Genomic DNA, 16,612 nt, shown 5'->3' with positions numbered 1-16,612 from the left:
TTGTACGTATCTTCAAGTAAGTGTAAGATAATACATTCACAGTGAGAAAGACACACAAATTGTGATAGATGCTGAAGTAATAAGTAATCAGAAAAGTGTACTGAACATTGCTATACCTTCCCAGCATAAATACCTGACTATTCCTTACATAGAAAATGGCTTTCTCACGTAAGTGGTGTGCATGAGGGAACTGCTATACCTGTACATGAGTATGCAGGACTCAGTAAAACTGATTTCCGAGCCTCGGTGAGCATTTTAATGGCGAAATTCGTTGTTTCCACATCAAAATCTATCATTTTAGCAACAAAAAAAAAAAAAGGGGGGGGGGGGGGGGTCAGAAAATGTCAGACACTGGGGTGACCCATAGGGCAAAAAATAGCCGGCACACGGCAGGTTAAAGAATGAACATAAATAGGGCATCAGAGTGAGGTAGACATACTACTGGAAGATGAAGGCTATGCTGTATGGGGAAAAATATAGAATAGTACATTGGTGAGGGAGAATGAGCAGGAAGAATATGGACTGCCTGAGGAAGTTAGAGAAGTACGTAAAAAACTTGGCTGGATGTCATTTGCACACTTGGCTAGAAAGACTTCGGAATGGCCATCCACCATCAGGGAGATCACAGGAAGGAGCAAAACATTGTAGAAGAGGATGATCACATACACCCTTCCCTCATGCTTTCATTCATGTTCTTTTAAATTTATATTCTACGTTTCTTTGTTACACAGCCATAGTGAATAAATAAATGCCTATGCTGCATACACTGCCATATATTTTGAAGACTCAAATGATGTATGATTGCATATAAAAGACCTTGTTCATGGGTAGTATTTTAATTTTCATGCTTCTGGATTACACTCACCTCTTAAAAATATTGTAGTGGAAAGCTGAGTTAATATGATGATGACACAGTCAGACTCTTGTGCCTGGGCTATATGTCAGGGGTATACTTCAGAATATCACAACTTTTTCGTACAACAGTTACTGTAAATTGAGGGAAGTTTACAAATCAGATTAATGTGCTGTATTTGGTAGCAATGTAACTTTAATTAGTAATATTTTTGTAATTTATTGTAGGCTTAATTGCAAGAAAGGGAAATAAAAAAAGGCAGCATACAATAAGGACTTAATTGATAATGATGTTAAGCTGTTCCTTAACCACTTAACTGTCTCCCTTACTGGCTCCCATCGAAGCTTCTAGCGAATGGTCTGGATGCCATCTTAGCGTTCAACGCATCAGTCAATATGTATGTGTTCCATGGTGGCACATCCTTCGGCTTTACTGCAGGCAAGTACCTCAGCCATTGTTTCTTCCATAACCAGTTCTTTTACTTGTACTGATAGTGTTTCCCCCCCCCCCCCTCATGCTTTGATTCAGTACAGGGGAACATTTTGTATGAGAGGGGTTAGAAATAGCATTCCTGAACCCCTTCACAGGTGGAGATTCTTTCCACTTTGAATAAAATTGTCTGATGGTGGTCTAAGCAACGTAATAGTGTAAGCATTGCAATGAGTCAACACTTAGATTCTTTCCACTTTAAATAAAATTGATGGTGGCCTGAACAGAGTAACAGTGTAACAAGTCAACACTTTCACTGAAATAATGTTTTGTTTAATTTGTATTTTTGTTACTCATATTCTTTGGGATGCCTATACTGTTTTTGCTCTAACTTGGTTCAGATTGTCTTCCTTTGGCAGCTTATTTCACATAGGCCTATCTTTATGCCATAAAGAAACAGTGCTACCATTCTACATACTTTCCGTAGGTGGGCTAGGAGTCCCAGATCCATTGCCTAGACTTGGGACTGTTTAGTGGGTGGGGCCTGTGGCATGTCTCTCCCCTGAATTGTTTTTGCTGATTATGACAAGTTAATGAATGAAATTTAGAGGAAGCCTGAGGACACTAAAGTGCCTAGGGGGATCAGAGTGGTGTCGTGGAATGTAGGAAGTTTGAGGGGTAGAGCGAGGGAAGTGATTGAGATATTGAGTAGGAGGTGGATGGATGTGGGATGTGTGCAAGAAGTCCGGTGTAGGGGTTGATCAGCCAGAAGGATTGCTGGGAGGGATTGTTATTATAAGTTGTTTTAGCAGGGTAGGACAGATGGATATGGTGGTGTGGGTGTGTTGGTTTGGGAGAAATGGGTGGAATATGTCAAGAATGTTATGAAAGTAAATGATAGGATAATAGAAAATTTTTGGGGAAAATGGTTGCATTTATATCGGCCTATGCTCCACAGGCAGGCTTGGATGAGGTAGAGAAGGATAGATTTTGGGATGACTTAATATATATAGTAAGTGGTATGGGGTTGATGAGATTGTAATTTTGGGAGGGGACTTAAATAGTCATGTAGGAGAAGCAGCTCAAGGATATGAAGGAGTACATGGGGGATGTGCATATGTTACAAGAAATGAGGAAGGGGAAAGGATGCTCAAGTCTGGGGAGGCAATGAACATGATTGTGTCCAACACACATTTCAGGAAGAGAGAGAGTAGGTTGATTACATATGAGTCAGGGGGAAGTAGCAGCCAGATAGACTATTTCCTGGTCAGGAGGGCTGATAGGAGGTTTTGTGAGGGATGTTTAAGTTACAGGGAGTGAGGAGTGTGTGCAACAACACAAGTTATTGATATGTGACATGGGTCAGTTTTAAGTCCCATGTTGTTTATCATGGTACTTGAAGCTCTCTCATGTGACTTCATAAATGGACTTCCTTGGGAGATGTTGTATGCTGATGATTTGGTGTTGATTGCAGAGAACAAGAGGGAGGCGGAGGAAAGGTTTAGGAAGTGTAGAGATGGTATGGGGCATAAAGGCTTTATGGTAAATACAGATAAAACAAAAGTGATGATATCTAGGGTTGGTGGTGGTACTGTCAAAAATGAGGGAGAGTGGCCATGTGCAGTTTGCCACAAGGGCGTGGGAAGTAATTCCATCTTGTGCAGTGTTTGTGATAAATGGGTGCACAAGAGATGTAGTGGTATCAGAGGTAGACTGTGAGATAGTGCTGATTTTATGTGCACGGCATGTCGGTGAGAGCAGGTGGAGATTGTCAGGCATGAAAGGATTGAACTTGCTGGTGAATCTCTTGAATGTGTGGAAGAGTTTTTTTTATTTCGGAGACATGTTGTGTGCTGGAGGTGGGGCTGGAGCTAGCTCTGTGGCTAGGGTGAGTAGTGGTTGGAATAAGTTCAGGGAGCTGTTGCCTCTCCTGACATTGAGCAGGCTCTCCCTCTGTGCTAAGGGATTTTTGTATGCAACTTGTGGTAGGGGTGTAATGCTATATGGTAGCGAGACATGGGCAGTAAAAGAAGAGGATATTTGCAGGCTCAAACATACAGAAATGACAATGATTAGGTGGATGTTCAGTGCGTCCCTTACTGTGAGGCCTGGAGGGGGCTAGGTTTACAATGGAAGAATTGAGGGGTAGGTTGGGACTGGAGTGTATTGATGTTGTGATGAGGAGAGGTAGATTGAGATGGTTTGGGCATGTGTAGAGGATGGGGGATGATAATTGGGTGCAGAAAATGTGCAGTGTTAATGTTGGGGGTAGGGTTGTGAGAGGTAGACTGAAAAGACCTGGGATGAGGTCATTGAGTGTGACCTCAGGGATAAGAGACTGTTTAGGGAAGCACCCAGAGTTGGAGCAGCATGGAGGGCTGCCACTGGGTGACCAAGGCCAATGCAAGCAAACATGTTGGAGCCATCAAAAATGAAACAAAATGAATTGAATATAATCTATGGTGATACTACTCTAAACTGGCCTATAGGGTGGGGTGCCAACCTCTGTACATTGTTGCCAAGTTTCCCATACCCGCGATTCCCTCCCCCCCCATCTCTCTCTCTCTCTCTCTCTCCCCCCTCTGGGGGGAGATGTGTATCACCCTGGGGAATTTTGTTTCTTTTATAAGTGACTATTATAAACTTGTGCTTTCATGTCTTTATTTTGTTTTTATTATATCTAATCATATTTAAAAATGCATATGGCGCCAGATGACCTTGCTGTTGCGGCGCCATGATTTGTTTTCATTCATTCATTCTCTCCCTCCTTCCTTCCCTCCCATCCTCCATGTCTCCCTCAGCTTGACAATGCACTCAACACTGCCCCTGGCCTGACTTCCCCTCCCCCCTCTCTCTCTCTCTCTCTCTCTCTCGCTGGTACTTTAGGCTACATTTTGGTTATTTTCTTTTACATTATATTGTAAATTTGATGGCTGAGCTGCCATCCTGTCTGAGTCAAGGACACAAAGGAAAGTGACGCGAGGAAGCTCTGGCCGGGTCAGACTGGGTCTGTGTGAGTGTTGCTGCTGATGAGGGTTTAATGTATTATTTTTTTATTTACTAAGAAAGTGGCATATTTTTACTTATATTCCTGCACATTATCTTATAATCATAATTGTGACATTATTACCCACCCCAGATATATGGTAAAAGCCAATAAAAGTGACTACATTTTTTCAGCAACACTGTAAAATATGTATGCCACGTTTCTGTATTGCCGTATAAATACAGTATTTTTCATAATACGTTTACTGTTCTTTCTTGTATTATAATACATACGTTAACATTGTATTCATATGTCTTTATTTTATTTGTGATGCCTTTTACATATTAGGTGCTCCGAGCCAGAGGGGCGACCATGCATTTTGCTTATTTGCTTTGACATCTAATTACCAAACTGTAGTATACTTTAAACATGTCATGTTTGCCACCATTTTAATCGTCTTGACTAGCACTTTCAAGCTAACAATAAAATGCATATAAGTATAATTTTACCATTGTTTAATCAGCCATGTCAAAGTTTAACAACTAATTACCAAAAATAAGCAAAATGCACACTTGCTCCTCTGGCTTGGAGCGCCTCAATAACAGCCGTTTTACATTACGGGTTTGGGAAACATAGCAACACTGTACAGAGGTTGGCGCCCCACCCTAGCCGCCAGTTTAGCGTAGTACTGTACCACCATAGTAACAATCTGTTCTTACAACTCAGCATTCAAGATGGAGAGATGGTAATTTTAGGCCAAATTTGAGTAAAAAGAGTATAGTGATCTAATGGTAGAATACACCAATTGGAAATAGGGCCTTGACCTTGCCAGGGTTCAGATCTTATAGATGTGACTGAAGCTTCTTCTTCTTCTTCTTCCTTTTCTTTAAATAATCATATTATGCTACTGTGAGTAGAGGCCAGGTTCCTTACTCTTTGTACCACCAGGTAATTTTATTCTGCTTAGGAAAGACCGCTTGTGGTAAAGAGGTTGGTCTTTTCATTGCTCTTGGCATTAGGAAATGCACTGTTGCATTGTGTTCTCAATACCAGGGGACTCCTAATATTTGCAGCCCTTTATAAAAACTGAAATTCAAGTTGCTAAGATTGCTCCAGTTTTTTTGAATAATAGGATTTTGCCACTTTTGGAGATCATCAGTTTTATACCCCCATCTTGCACATTATCATCATGGTCAACCCACGTTGGCAAAAACCAGCTAGCTCTGCCTGGGAGAGTTGGCCATACCTCATTATGCAATTTAAGATGGAATAACAAGAGGGTTAGTATTTGCCAGATGTTGAATGCCTGACCTACATGCCATGCATACTGTATAGTCACTTAAAAAGTAAATGATACTGTTAACTCTCATCAGAGAAGGGGGTTGTATCCATTTTAGGAAGTTCTTATTGGGTGAACTATTAACCCTCTCAGTGTCAGTCACGAGATTTGTGTGTTATGTGGATTGTTATAAAGATGTTCATTCACTTGAATCGCATTCCTAAGCACAAAAAAATTAGCCAAAAATTAAGTTTCTGGCAGACTTGCGTCAAATTTTGATGCATCGTAGCAAATGCAGCGCTTTCCAGTGGTAAGGCATTGACAACACTGAGCTGCCTCACGGGGCCCAGCACGTAGTGATAAGCCTCAGTTTCTTCTGAGCAGCCAGGCGGTGAGGTTGCGTCGAGTGTACTGTCCCTTTAAACTCCTACTAATTCTCCCCCTCCTGCCCGAGCCGAAGCCCCTATGGACTCAGTGTGATAATGCAATATTTGTGGGCATACTTGTATGTGATATTGTCGATGGAACATAGATATATGTCACGAAAAGGAATTTTGCCCTTTATCAAGCGTTAGGCTTAGAGGCAATATGCGTGTTCACTGTTGTTGGGTTTCACCTATTGCCCTCCCCAAGGCCCTATGGCGTGATTACAAATACGTATATAATGAAGCCAATGCCTAAACTGTATTTTGTGTGAAAGATATTGTGGCTGGCTAGGTGAAATTATGGAACCATAGTGTGGAATGGGGCAGGCATCATGTATAGTTTTTATAGTCGGGAAGGAAGAATTAGAGGTGTTTAGGGATGGAATTATTTTGATTCTGTTAGTGAAAATGCGTATGGAATTGTGTGAAATATACGTCAAACATGCTGCAGGTGTTCGTGAAAGAGTGTGGTGTGTGCCAATACAATAGAGTCGCAGCGAGTGTTCACAGAGTAATATTTCATGCATTGACTGACTTAGCTAAAACAAAGTACAAGTCTCAGAGACAAGAAATATGCCACAGCCACATATACATACGTATGTCGTGCAGCGAATGTTTGTTGAGAAATCTATTGTGTGCATCGCATGTGTTTTAGGCAAATGTATCGCAAGGAGAGAAGAAAATACACCACAGCCACACACACACACACGCACACTCACCCACACCCACACCCACACCCACACCCACACCCACCCACACACACACACACACACACACACTCACCCACACACGCACATGCTCACCCACACACACACACACTCTCACACACTACTTAACTCCTCATCTTCAAGTTACTGTCAGCATCTCAACACCTCTGGAGGAAGTGAGTTATCCGTATTTTGTTGATCTGTGTATTGACCTATTTCTATAGTTCAGTATTTTTTACACAAATAAGTAATGTTTTTTACATTCACACATATGAGATGGAAGAAAGTTCAGCTTCATTATCAGAACTTAGCAAAAAGACTAGTGGTCATGTCGAGTTTCTGACAGCACTATCAAAATCCTTATGATATTTTATGTGTATACTTTGAGTAAAAAAAAGAAATTAATAAAACGTAACGAGCAAAAATATGTAGCCGTGGGTGAGGCAGGGAAAGAATGTTATTTATCTCGCTTGCGGGTGAGGAAGAGTATTCAACGTTTGTCGTCCAATTGCTCCAAAACTATTGGACGTATCGATTTCCCGTAAGAACCATGATAAAGAGCAGTAAATTCTACGTATGTTCATTTGCAGAATATAAGCCTCTGGGAGCATTTTCTGTTGGAAAAGTTGGGGGAACAGACTGTTTTGGTAAAGTTGAAAGTGCTCGGAGGAGTAATCTCACTTTGTCGGCCAGTTGCTCGAAAACTATTGGATGTATCGATTTCCTATAAGAATCATGATAAAGAGCAGTATATTCTACGTATGTACACAACATAACAATGTAATATCTATGATAAGAATTCGTTGTTACGTAGGGGGGAATATTGTGTATGCTGTGTGCACATCACGAAAGTGACGTACGGACGTGAGTTCCCAGTCGTTTTTGGCGATTTACTCGAGAACTATGAGGCGTATCGAAACCAGTATTAGGTCATTAGAAAGCTGGTGAAATTCTGCGTAATATTATGCAATAAAAAGAAAAAATCAGTTTGCAAGAAAAAATCAGTTTGAGCTTTCAGTTTTTGGCTATTTTCTCGAAAACTACAAATCTTATCAACAATGGATTTGTCTCTTTAGAAAGCTGATGAAATTCTCTATCAAAACTTCTAATAACATTTTCCTGTATGATGGAAAACATTCTAATGGTGATGTTGGGAAGTGAACGTGACGTAACGAAATGTTTATTCACGGCTGTCTAATGTTGTTTTATTTGTGTTTTCCTTTTTTTTTTGTGGTGCTTATCAGCTAGAACAAACATCGACGAATAAGATGACATAGGTTTCATGGCAGTATATTGATGTTTGGGTGTCAAAAATAAGGAGAGAATACTTGTTATTTGCCACGCGCGGGCAGCCAGGCCGGACGGCTTCGCAGAAAAAATCGTGAGCCAGAAAACTTACTGAAACTTTCTGCACACAAGAGGGTTAAGTTTGTTGAAAATACATAATTTTGGCAGATAATTGGAGCAGTTATATACAGTCAGCATTCTGTTACTTTTTCACTTTGTACCGAAGTTAATGTTCTCTTAATTTACCTCTGAATGTCTCATCTGTACTCTTAGTGATGTATACTGTAATTTATTTTGTAATACGGTAATTGTAATTTAGTTGGATATATCATCATGAGATGGATGTGACACCAAAGCAACAGTCCCATTCCCCTGTTTATGCATTTATTTTATTGTTTTCAGGTTCCAACATAGGGGCAAAGTTCCAGTCCTGCCCTACCTCCTATGACTACGATGCTCCTGTCTCCGAGGCCGGCGACCCCACCATCAAGTACCCACTGCTTCGAGAGGTCATTGGCAATGTTAGTGGTCCACAGGTCTTGGCATGGGGTAGAGTAGGGTCGTGGGAGGCAGGGTATGGAGGTTTGCTGGGAGTTTAACTGTTTTATTCCATTGACATTTTTTTCATTCATTCGTGGTTCAGACAGTTGTACAGTATTTAGCTTAGAATTGGCTACTAATAGTGAAGGGGTTAATGAAGGCTATATCAAATTCCTCTAGGTTTATAAAAAGTGTTCTAAGCTAAATAAATTTGTCAAAGGATACCATCAGTAGAACAAAAATGACATCATGGAGTGAAAGGGATAATACACATACAAGCAGTTTTACCCAAATTATTGCCCGTCTCAGCCCCGGAGGGGCTCGGGGACAGGGATTGTTTTCACTTGGTTTGTCTGTCTGTCTATCTGTGTCTCTGTGTGTCTGTTAACAACTTACACAAAAATTACTAGTGTGATTTTTTACTAAAATTACAGGGATGATGGGCTATGATCTTCTGAGCTTGTGATTAAATTTTGGAACAACTTAGGCCAAGGCCAAGGCTGTAGGCCCAGAAAATATTTTAAAAAAGAAAAGTTTTTTTGCTTTTCAAATTCATTATCAACATGAAACCAAAACCTAGAGGTCTGTCCATTTATCTATTGCCAGATGCCTCAATCCTGTATGGGGTGGCTACAAACAATTGCCTCCATGTCGCTCTGTCCAATGCCACTTCACTGTCTCACTCCCAGCTCACACCCTCCTCTATCGTATACCTCCACTCCATCCCTTTATCTCATCCTTGGCCTCCCCCTCCCTCTCTTCCCCTCCCTCTCCTCCCCTCCATATAGGGGGCAGGGTGGCTCAGTGGTAGAGTGTCAGACTCAGGACTGGGGGATGATGAGCATGAGCCATGCCCGGTAACTGTCATGCCAGGAGGGGTAGCGCCCTCCTGTCACCTAGCAGGACTGTATGATCTGCAGAGGTCTAGCTCAGGGGAACATTTCCTTTTTTCTTTTCCCCCCCTCCACCTCACTTGCATACACTCTTCTCATTAGTCTCTCGCACTCCATCCTCCCCACATGGCCAAACCTAAAGGTGCATATTTCAAATCTGCATCCTATGACATGCCTTTTTACATCAGGGGAGGGTCACCTCCCAGTTAGCAGTAGGGGGGTCAGTGTCAGGTGGGTTGGGCCTAAAATTTCAAATGGACGTAATATTGTCAATTTTCACCCGATTTGCACCAGATTTGATATGTGACATCTTTGACTAGATACCTGTTGTCTTTATACGTCAGCACTAAAATGATTGCCAGGGACGGGTTTGTTGTGCCTGACACTGCTTGTTGAACCATGTGTGTGGAATAGGTTGTGGCATTTTAGAGCTCTTCTTTGAGCTACAACAAAGACTGCCTGTATATACAGTTGTGGAAAAATAGCAAATCATATATATAGATAGATAGCCACATCTGACCATGTTATAATGTGAATAATGCAGTTGCCAACATACTAATTCTGCTGAAAGTAAACCATAGAGTGTGAGAGGTAAACAGTAATATGCTATTTACTGTGGGCAATTAAAAAAAAAAAAAAAGGCATTTCATAATACGTATTTACTGAATAGAGAAGGAAGAATATATACGGTATGCACATACAAGCAGGGTTGTGCACAGACTTTCAGATGGATATATGCTTAGGCAGTAAAATGGCACAATGTGTGAGCTGAGGGCTGTAACAAAGGCACAGTTTTGTAGCATGTTGTGGGTATCTTTGTTGTCACAGTCAATTCCTCCCCCCCCCCCCTTCCCATCTGATCCAGTGTTGCCCCATGAGGAGCATAGGACCGAGGACTAGGCAGTTGGTCCTGGCATATAAGGTGAGAGTGACCAGTCTCACTCATTTCTGAGTGGCATTACATGAGCAGTAAACCCCAACCATCCCTTGGATATAAACCTGCACTGGCTCAACCTGATTGGAGTGCCTTAATTACCCACTAACTCCCAGGTACCATAATTTGGTTAATTGGTTATCACCCATTAGTAAATGGTTTCCTTGTGTACAGGAAACCATTTGGCTTGTCACTCAGTGTAGAGTCACCTGTAGACAGAAGGAAGAGGAAAGAGTAAAGGAAAGAAAGACAGAGGAGGAAGAAAGGAAAGAAGGAGGGAAGAGAAGAAAGGGCAGGCAGCTGAGAGCAGCACTACATTGAGTGAGTGGATGGTGAGTGCCCCCACCTACTGTAATGGTATGTATTGTACAAATAATTCAGTTTCCTCCATCTGATCATACCATTGAGGCATACTCTTCCACATGCCCTTTTATGTAAACTTCTTAACCCCATGATTTTCTGTAGATCAGATATTCATTCTTAGATCTTTAGTGGAAAAGTTTCTAGAGAAGTGAAAGAAGTTGTATGCGGCTTTCATGGATTTGGAGGACGCATATGACAGGGTGGATAGACAAGGATTGTGGAAAGTGTTAAGAGTATATGGAGTAGATGGGAAGTTGTTGAATGCTGTGAAGAGTATGTACGATGGTGCGAAGGCTGCAGTGCGTGTGGATGGTGAACTAAGTGAATTTTTCTCTTTGAAAGTTGGGTTGAAACAGGGATGTGCCGTGTCTCCATGGTTGTTCAATCTGTACATGGATGGGGTAATAAAAGAGGTACAAGGTAGGGTAGTGGATGTTGGAGTGGCCCTGGTGAGAGAGGAGAGTGTTTGGAAACTCCCTGTACTGTTGTTTGCAGATGATACTGTGTTGTTGAGTGAAGACGAAGGGGAGCTGCAAGGCTTTGTGGATGAGTTTGGGAGAGTGTGTAAGAAATGGAATCTAAAGGTGAATGTAGGGAAGAGTAAAGTGATGGTATTTGAGAGAGGTGAAGTCAGTGAATGTACAGCGAGGTTGGATGGTGAGGAATTGGAAAATGTGAGTACGTTTAAGTACTTGGGTAGTGTGTTGAGTAAAGATGGAGGTTTGGAGGGTGAATTGCTTGAAAGGGTACAGCAAGGAAGAAAGGTTGCTGGTTCCCTGAAAACAGTGATAAGAAACAGGGAAGTGAGCATGGAAGTGAAAAAGTTACTACATGACAGTATTGTGATACCAACTTTAATGTATGGAAGTGAAACTTGGACCTTGTTGGAGAGAAATAAGTCAAGAGTGAGAGCTGTGGAAATGAGTTACTTGATAGGAGCACGTGGAGTCACATGGAGAGACAGATTGACAAATGAAGAAGTGAAGAATCATTGTGGTGTGGCTGTGGATGTGATAGGAAGCATTAGGAGAAACACACTGAGGTGGTTTGGCCATGTGGAAAGGATGGAGAGTGAGAGACTAATGAGGAGAGTGTATGTGAGTGAGGTGGAGGGGGGGAGAGGGAGAGGGAGGCCAAGGATGAGATGGAGGGATGGAGTGGAGAGGTATATGAGAGAGGGGGGTGTGAGCTGGGAGCAGGGCAGTGAAATGGCGGGGGACAGAACGACATGGAGGCAATTTGTTGTGGCCACTCCTGGCGGGATTAAGGCGTCTGGCAATAGATAAATAGAAGGTACCAGGGATTTTTTAACGGCAAATACCAGGTGATATTTGTGTTTCTAAAAGTACATGATTATTTTGAAGAGAGAGAAATCATAGCTATCAGAGGGCTGGCTGCACAATTTAGATTAATATCAGATTATTTTATTCAGTCGAGAGAGATCCTAGCTATCAGGTGGTTCCGGTAACTTTCTACTGTACGTCGTTCAGGTTAATGCCTTATGATTTTGTTCAGCCATGAGAATTTTTAACAATTAGATAGTTGCAGCAACTATTCACACATTTTGTTCAGGCAAATATTGTCAATAAAGAATATTCTGAAAACATACAAATGTAAGTATGTTTGGCTATAGGTTAGAGCCATGTAATGAGGTCTGTAAATGCCCGCATTGCTGTGACACAAAGTGGGGATCCTCTGTTTGACTCAGTGGTAATATGCATGCATGTGGAGCACATGGGCCTGGGATCAAATCCCAACTAGGAAAGGACAGTGTGATTAATTTAAGTTTCATTTCAGTTATAACATTGGTTGGCAGTAATGTGGGATGTGAGGTGAGGCTTGGTTGGCAATTTGATGTTGTTTTATAGTTAGTTGGCAGCGTCCTTGTCCTTACATCCTGGGAATGAGCTGTTCGGTGTGGTTCGCAGCGTCCCCAGTGGTGGCCTGCAATGCTACACTACCATGAGTTCGAAACTCACCAAATTAATCACCAAGGGGAGAAAAGAGGGGTGTAATGGGGTCTGTAAATGCCCACGTTGCCCATAGGCAAAGTGGGGATCCTCTGTTTGGCTTAGTGGTAACGTGTGCACCTGTGGAATGCGTGTGGGCCTGGGATCAAATCCCGACTAGGACAGTGTGATTAAATTGCTAAGGTTCAATTCATTTAATACAGCCAGGATTTCAGGTCTTGAATAATGTGTGAATAAGTGTGAGGCCATTCCACTGGGCATGCTGTTGGTAGTTCTCCCACTTCCATACATTCTCTTTTGTTTTCTATATATATATTTTTTTAAACAACAGTGGAAGGAAAGACAAATAAAAAAAAATAAAAAAAATAATTAATCTATACACCAAATTACTGGTGTCCTCCATAAAAAAAAAATTAACAGCTATAGGCTGAAGCCTGGGAGAAAACAACTCTGGGGAAGCGAGTTCCAAAAGGATGCAGTTCGGTGAATAAAAGATTTCTGAGGCGGAGGTTCTGCAATATGGCAGTGTATCATTCCAGTCATGGGCACTACTAGACACCTGTGTAGCACAGGGGAAGGCATGGAGGGGTGGCACAATGGATGCAACTTCATCTGGGCATTTGCCATAAAAGTTTTTGTAAAATAGTGCAAGGGAGACAACATTCCTTCTTACTTCTTACCCGTAGGGAAGGTAGTTATTTGTAATAGCATGGTTATTAATAATTCTAACAGCTTTGTTCCGAATTTAGTCTAGTTGTTCAAGTGCAACCCCTTCACATCCATTCCACTAGTTGTTGTAGTGCAACCCCTCCACATCTATTCCACAAGGGTGAGTGTACATGACTTATAACCTGTAGCTGACTTCATCTCATCCTTTGATATGGAAAAAGTCAGGATGATGATGATGATGATATAAACCTTAAGTAATTGTATATTTTATCTCATCCTTTGATAGGGGAAGGGTCAGGATGATGATGATGATGATGATATTAATCTTCATTAATCGTTCATTTTTTTCTTTAGTCCATTGATAGGGGAAGGGGAAGGATGACAATGATGATACTGTATAAATCGTGATTAATTGTACATTTTTTTCTCCCCAGTACCTACCCCTTCCTCCTGGGCAACTCCCTACACCGTCAGCCAAGGGGGTGTATGGGGCGGTGCAGATGAGAGCTGAGGGTGGAGTCATGTCCTGGTCTTCCCTCCTACCCTCACACTCTTCCCCGTGGCCCCTTACCTTTGAGCAGCTGGGGGTGCCTTCAGGAATTGTTGTGTACTCCACCACTATACCTTATAGAAGTGTGAGTTGCTGTGGGTCTGAGTTTGGATAGCTTTGCTTGAAATGGGTTAGGTTGATCTTGTCACTTCAGGGGTAGCTTACCTTTGAATGTTAGGTTGAACTAGTTACTTCAGCTTGAGAATGCTGTTTTCTGTTCTGTTTGTGAGCTGAAGCCACAATTTTTGACACTAAAATGATGTATATATGATTTTCTGGCCCGTTTCAGTGAGCATGCTAGTGATGTTCTCCCTTTTAAATAATTTCTTTTTCCTTGATTCTGAATCCCACCTCACTCCATTCCTTGGTGAGAAAAAGTTCAGAATGATAGTGATAACTGATGCCAGACAGTTTACTGAACTTCAGAAAGGTTACTTTTGGCTTACATCATTACAAACACTCATATTTCATTCCTTGAATCCAAAGATGGCTTTTGTAATAACGACATACTGTTTCATTTAGTGTAGGAAAGACATCCTTAGACTGAAAGAATTCTGACAGCTTAGACTAGGCTTGTTAGATTGTTTAATTATGTTGAGGCACGCTGGGTGTAGGTAGATTGAATTACTGTGTATCAGTAAAATATGTAGGGTTAGGTGTTATGATAATTTACATACAATTAAGCTGTGATATCCTAACCTAAATTGGGGAGAACTGGCAGATCTATTTTATAGGTAACAATGAACCTGTAGTATGTTTTTTTTTTTTTTTTTTTTTTTTTTTTTTTTAAAGGGAATAAATAGGTAAAGAAAAAAAAGGCAAGTAATAACAAAAACTTACTGTTTATCACATTTTTCATTGTCATTCTTACTCACAAACAATCTGACCCTCCACAATTAAGTCAGTACAGAGGACACAGTAAGTCCACATCATACAGGATTAAGGCATCTGGCTATAATCGATTAAGTTATTACTGTATTGTTGTAAGTTACCTGTTTGACTTCATAATTTTGCTGTGGACACTTTAGTGTAAATTAAGCAGAAACTGCCAAATAAGATTTCATTGTTATGTATGCAACTTGTTTGCAAGTTCCCCCAGGTTACAGTACTTTACTAAGTACTTTACAGTATTTGTAAAAGAAATTACAGTATTTTCGAACACATCTCTTCCCATAACAGGGACTGTATGTAAAGTATCTTGTTAGTTTTTAGTTGGTGTAAATCACATTTTTATTGGCACTCACATTCCCAAACAGCCTGACCCAGTACGACTAAGCCTACCTGGACTACATGATCGAGCTTATGTATTAGTGGACAACAGACTGGCAGGTGTAGTGGCAAGGGAGGGAGATCTTTACACTCTACCCATCTCCACACGACCCAATGCAACACTTGACCTGGTAGTGGAGAGTCAGGGTAGGATCTCTGTAGGCCCACGACTGAAGGACTTCAAGGTTGGTGGAACGAGTGATGGGCTGGGAAGTTGACATAGTGGGTGTGGTTATGGTGATTATTGGAGTTTGTTTTTTGCTTGGGGACCTCAGATTTTGAAGGCTTGGATAATGATGATAGTGATGAGAAGCACTGTTATGTTGCTGATACCGAAGCTGCATTTCCAACATTTCTGATAAATAGCAACTGTCAGCAAATTGCGTTGTGAAATGGACGTACAACCATTCACACAAATTTAATCTTTCATCACCTTGAGTCAGTAGTATGGTAGTTACAGAAAAAAAAAAAAAAAAAAAATTGGTACAGGTTTGGCTGTGTGAATAGGGAAAGTGGAAGCAAACTTTAGAGATAGAGGCTCATATTTTAGTTAAGGGGGCTTTCTAGCACTTCTTCCATAAAGAGTTTATTTTCCATACTACTTTCTAATATTCTCTCTAATGTTACTATTATCTCTCTAATACACTCAATCCTCGTAAATTGCGGCAATTTGGGTCTGGACCGCTGCCACGATTTACAAATTCCGCGGTTTATAAATAATAACTCATGTGAAAAATGAATTTGGGTCTGGACTTTGGCCAACCACCCCCCACAGTATCCTACCTACACCTATCTAGGCACCATCAAACACAAACATACAAATTCAGGAATATTCAGTGCATGTATTTAATAGAAATAAGCAATGTTAAGGGATCTCACCATAATCCTATGACGATATTGCTTAACCCCTTAACCGCAAGGCATCACTTTTGTGATTCTGTTACTGTATATTGAATTCGCCCGGGCTTTCAAGTGGTGGCTTGTATCATCTGTCAGTACTGCCAATGTCCAACACTAGTCAGCACTCCTAATTTCATCTGTACTCCCATCCATTGTTGACAATTTAGCCATTTCTCCCCATTCTTGACTCCCTACCTCCCCTCCATTACCCTCTCCTCTTGCCTGCCCAGCCATGCTACGTTAAGTAAATCTTCCCTGGAATTTTCCACCAATTTCATCCATTGAAATAAGCCCTATGCCCTATTCTTATACCAAATAATATATACAAGAAAGAAATATGGTAAGTGATAGTGCCATACACCTGGAATTGGCTAATTATCACCTGACAACACCTCACGTGCACTTGTTCGCTGATTTTTGCTGTTTATTTCCCCTTGAAATATGCCGTATAATCTATTCTTGTAATAAAAATATACATAAGAAAGGAAGGGAGAAGCCTAAGTGATATTTACATTCACCTAGAACTACCTAATTTATTATGTCTTATCTAGATTTCCT

At 41.1% G+C, this 16,612-nt stretch overlaps 1 protein-coding gene across 1 annotated transcript in view; it reads left to right on the top strand.

Annotated features, from left to right (window-relative positions):
- The window catches only part of LOC145403335 (beta-galactosidase-like), a 415,229-nt gene that overhangs the window by 321,893 nt on the left and 76,724 nt on the right, over nucleotides 1–16,612 (top strand). Inside the window, exons 8-11 of the mRNA XM_080275127.1 lie at nucleotides 1,198–1,291; nucleotides 8,369–8,487; nucleotides 13,770–13,970; nucleotides 15,142–15,339. Coding sequence (XP_080131253.1) covers nucleotides 1,198–1,291; nucleotides 8,369–8,487; nucleotides 13,770–13,970; nucleotides 15,142–15,339 — 612 coding nt within the window. The remainder of the gene's footprint in view (nucleotides 1–1,197; nucleotides 1,292–8,368; nucleotides 8,488–13,769; nucleotides 13,971–15,141; nucleotides 15,340–16,612) is intronic.

This window comes from Coenobita brevimanus, chromosome 60, assembly GCF_032717465.1.
Source record: "Coenobita brevimanus isolate Jiangsu-jjx chromosome 60, ASM3271746v2, whole genome shotgun sequence".
Classification (NCBI taxonomy): Eukaryota; Metazoa; Arthropoda; class Malacostraca; order Decapoda; family Coenobitidae; genus Coenobita; species Coenobita brevimanus.
Note: the sequence above shows the minus strand (reverse complement) of the source record. Positions and strands in the feature narration are given on the sequence as shown.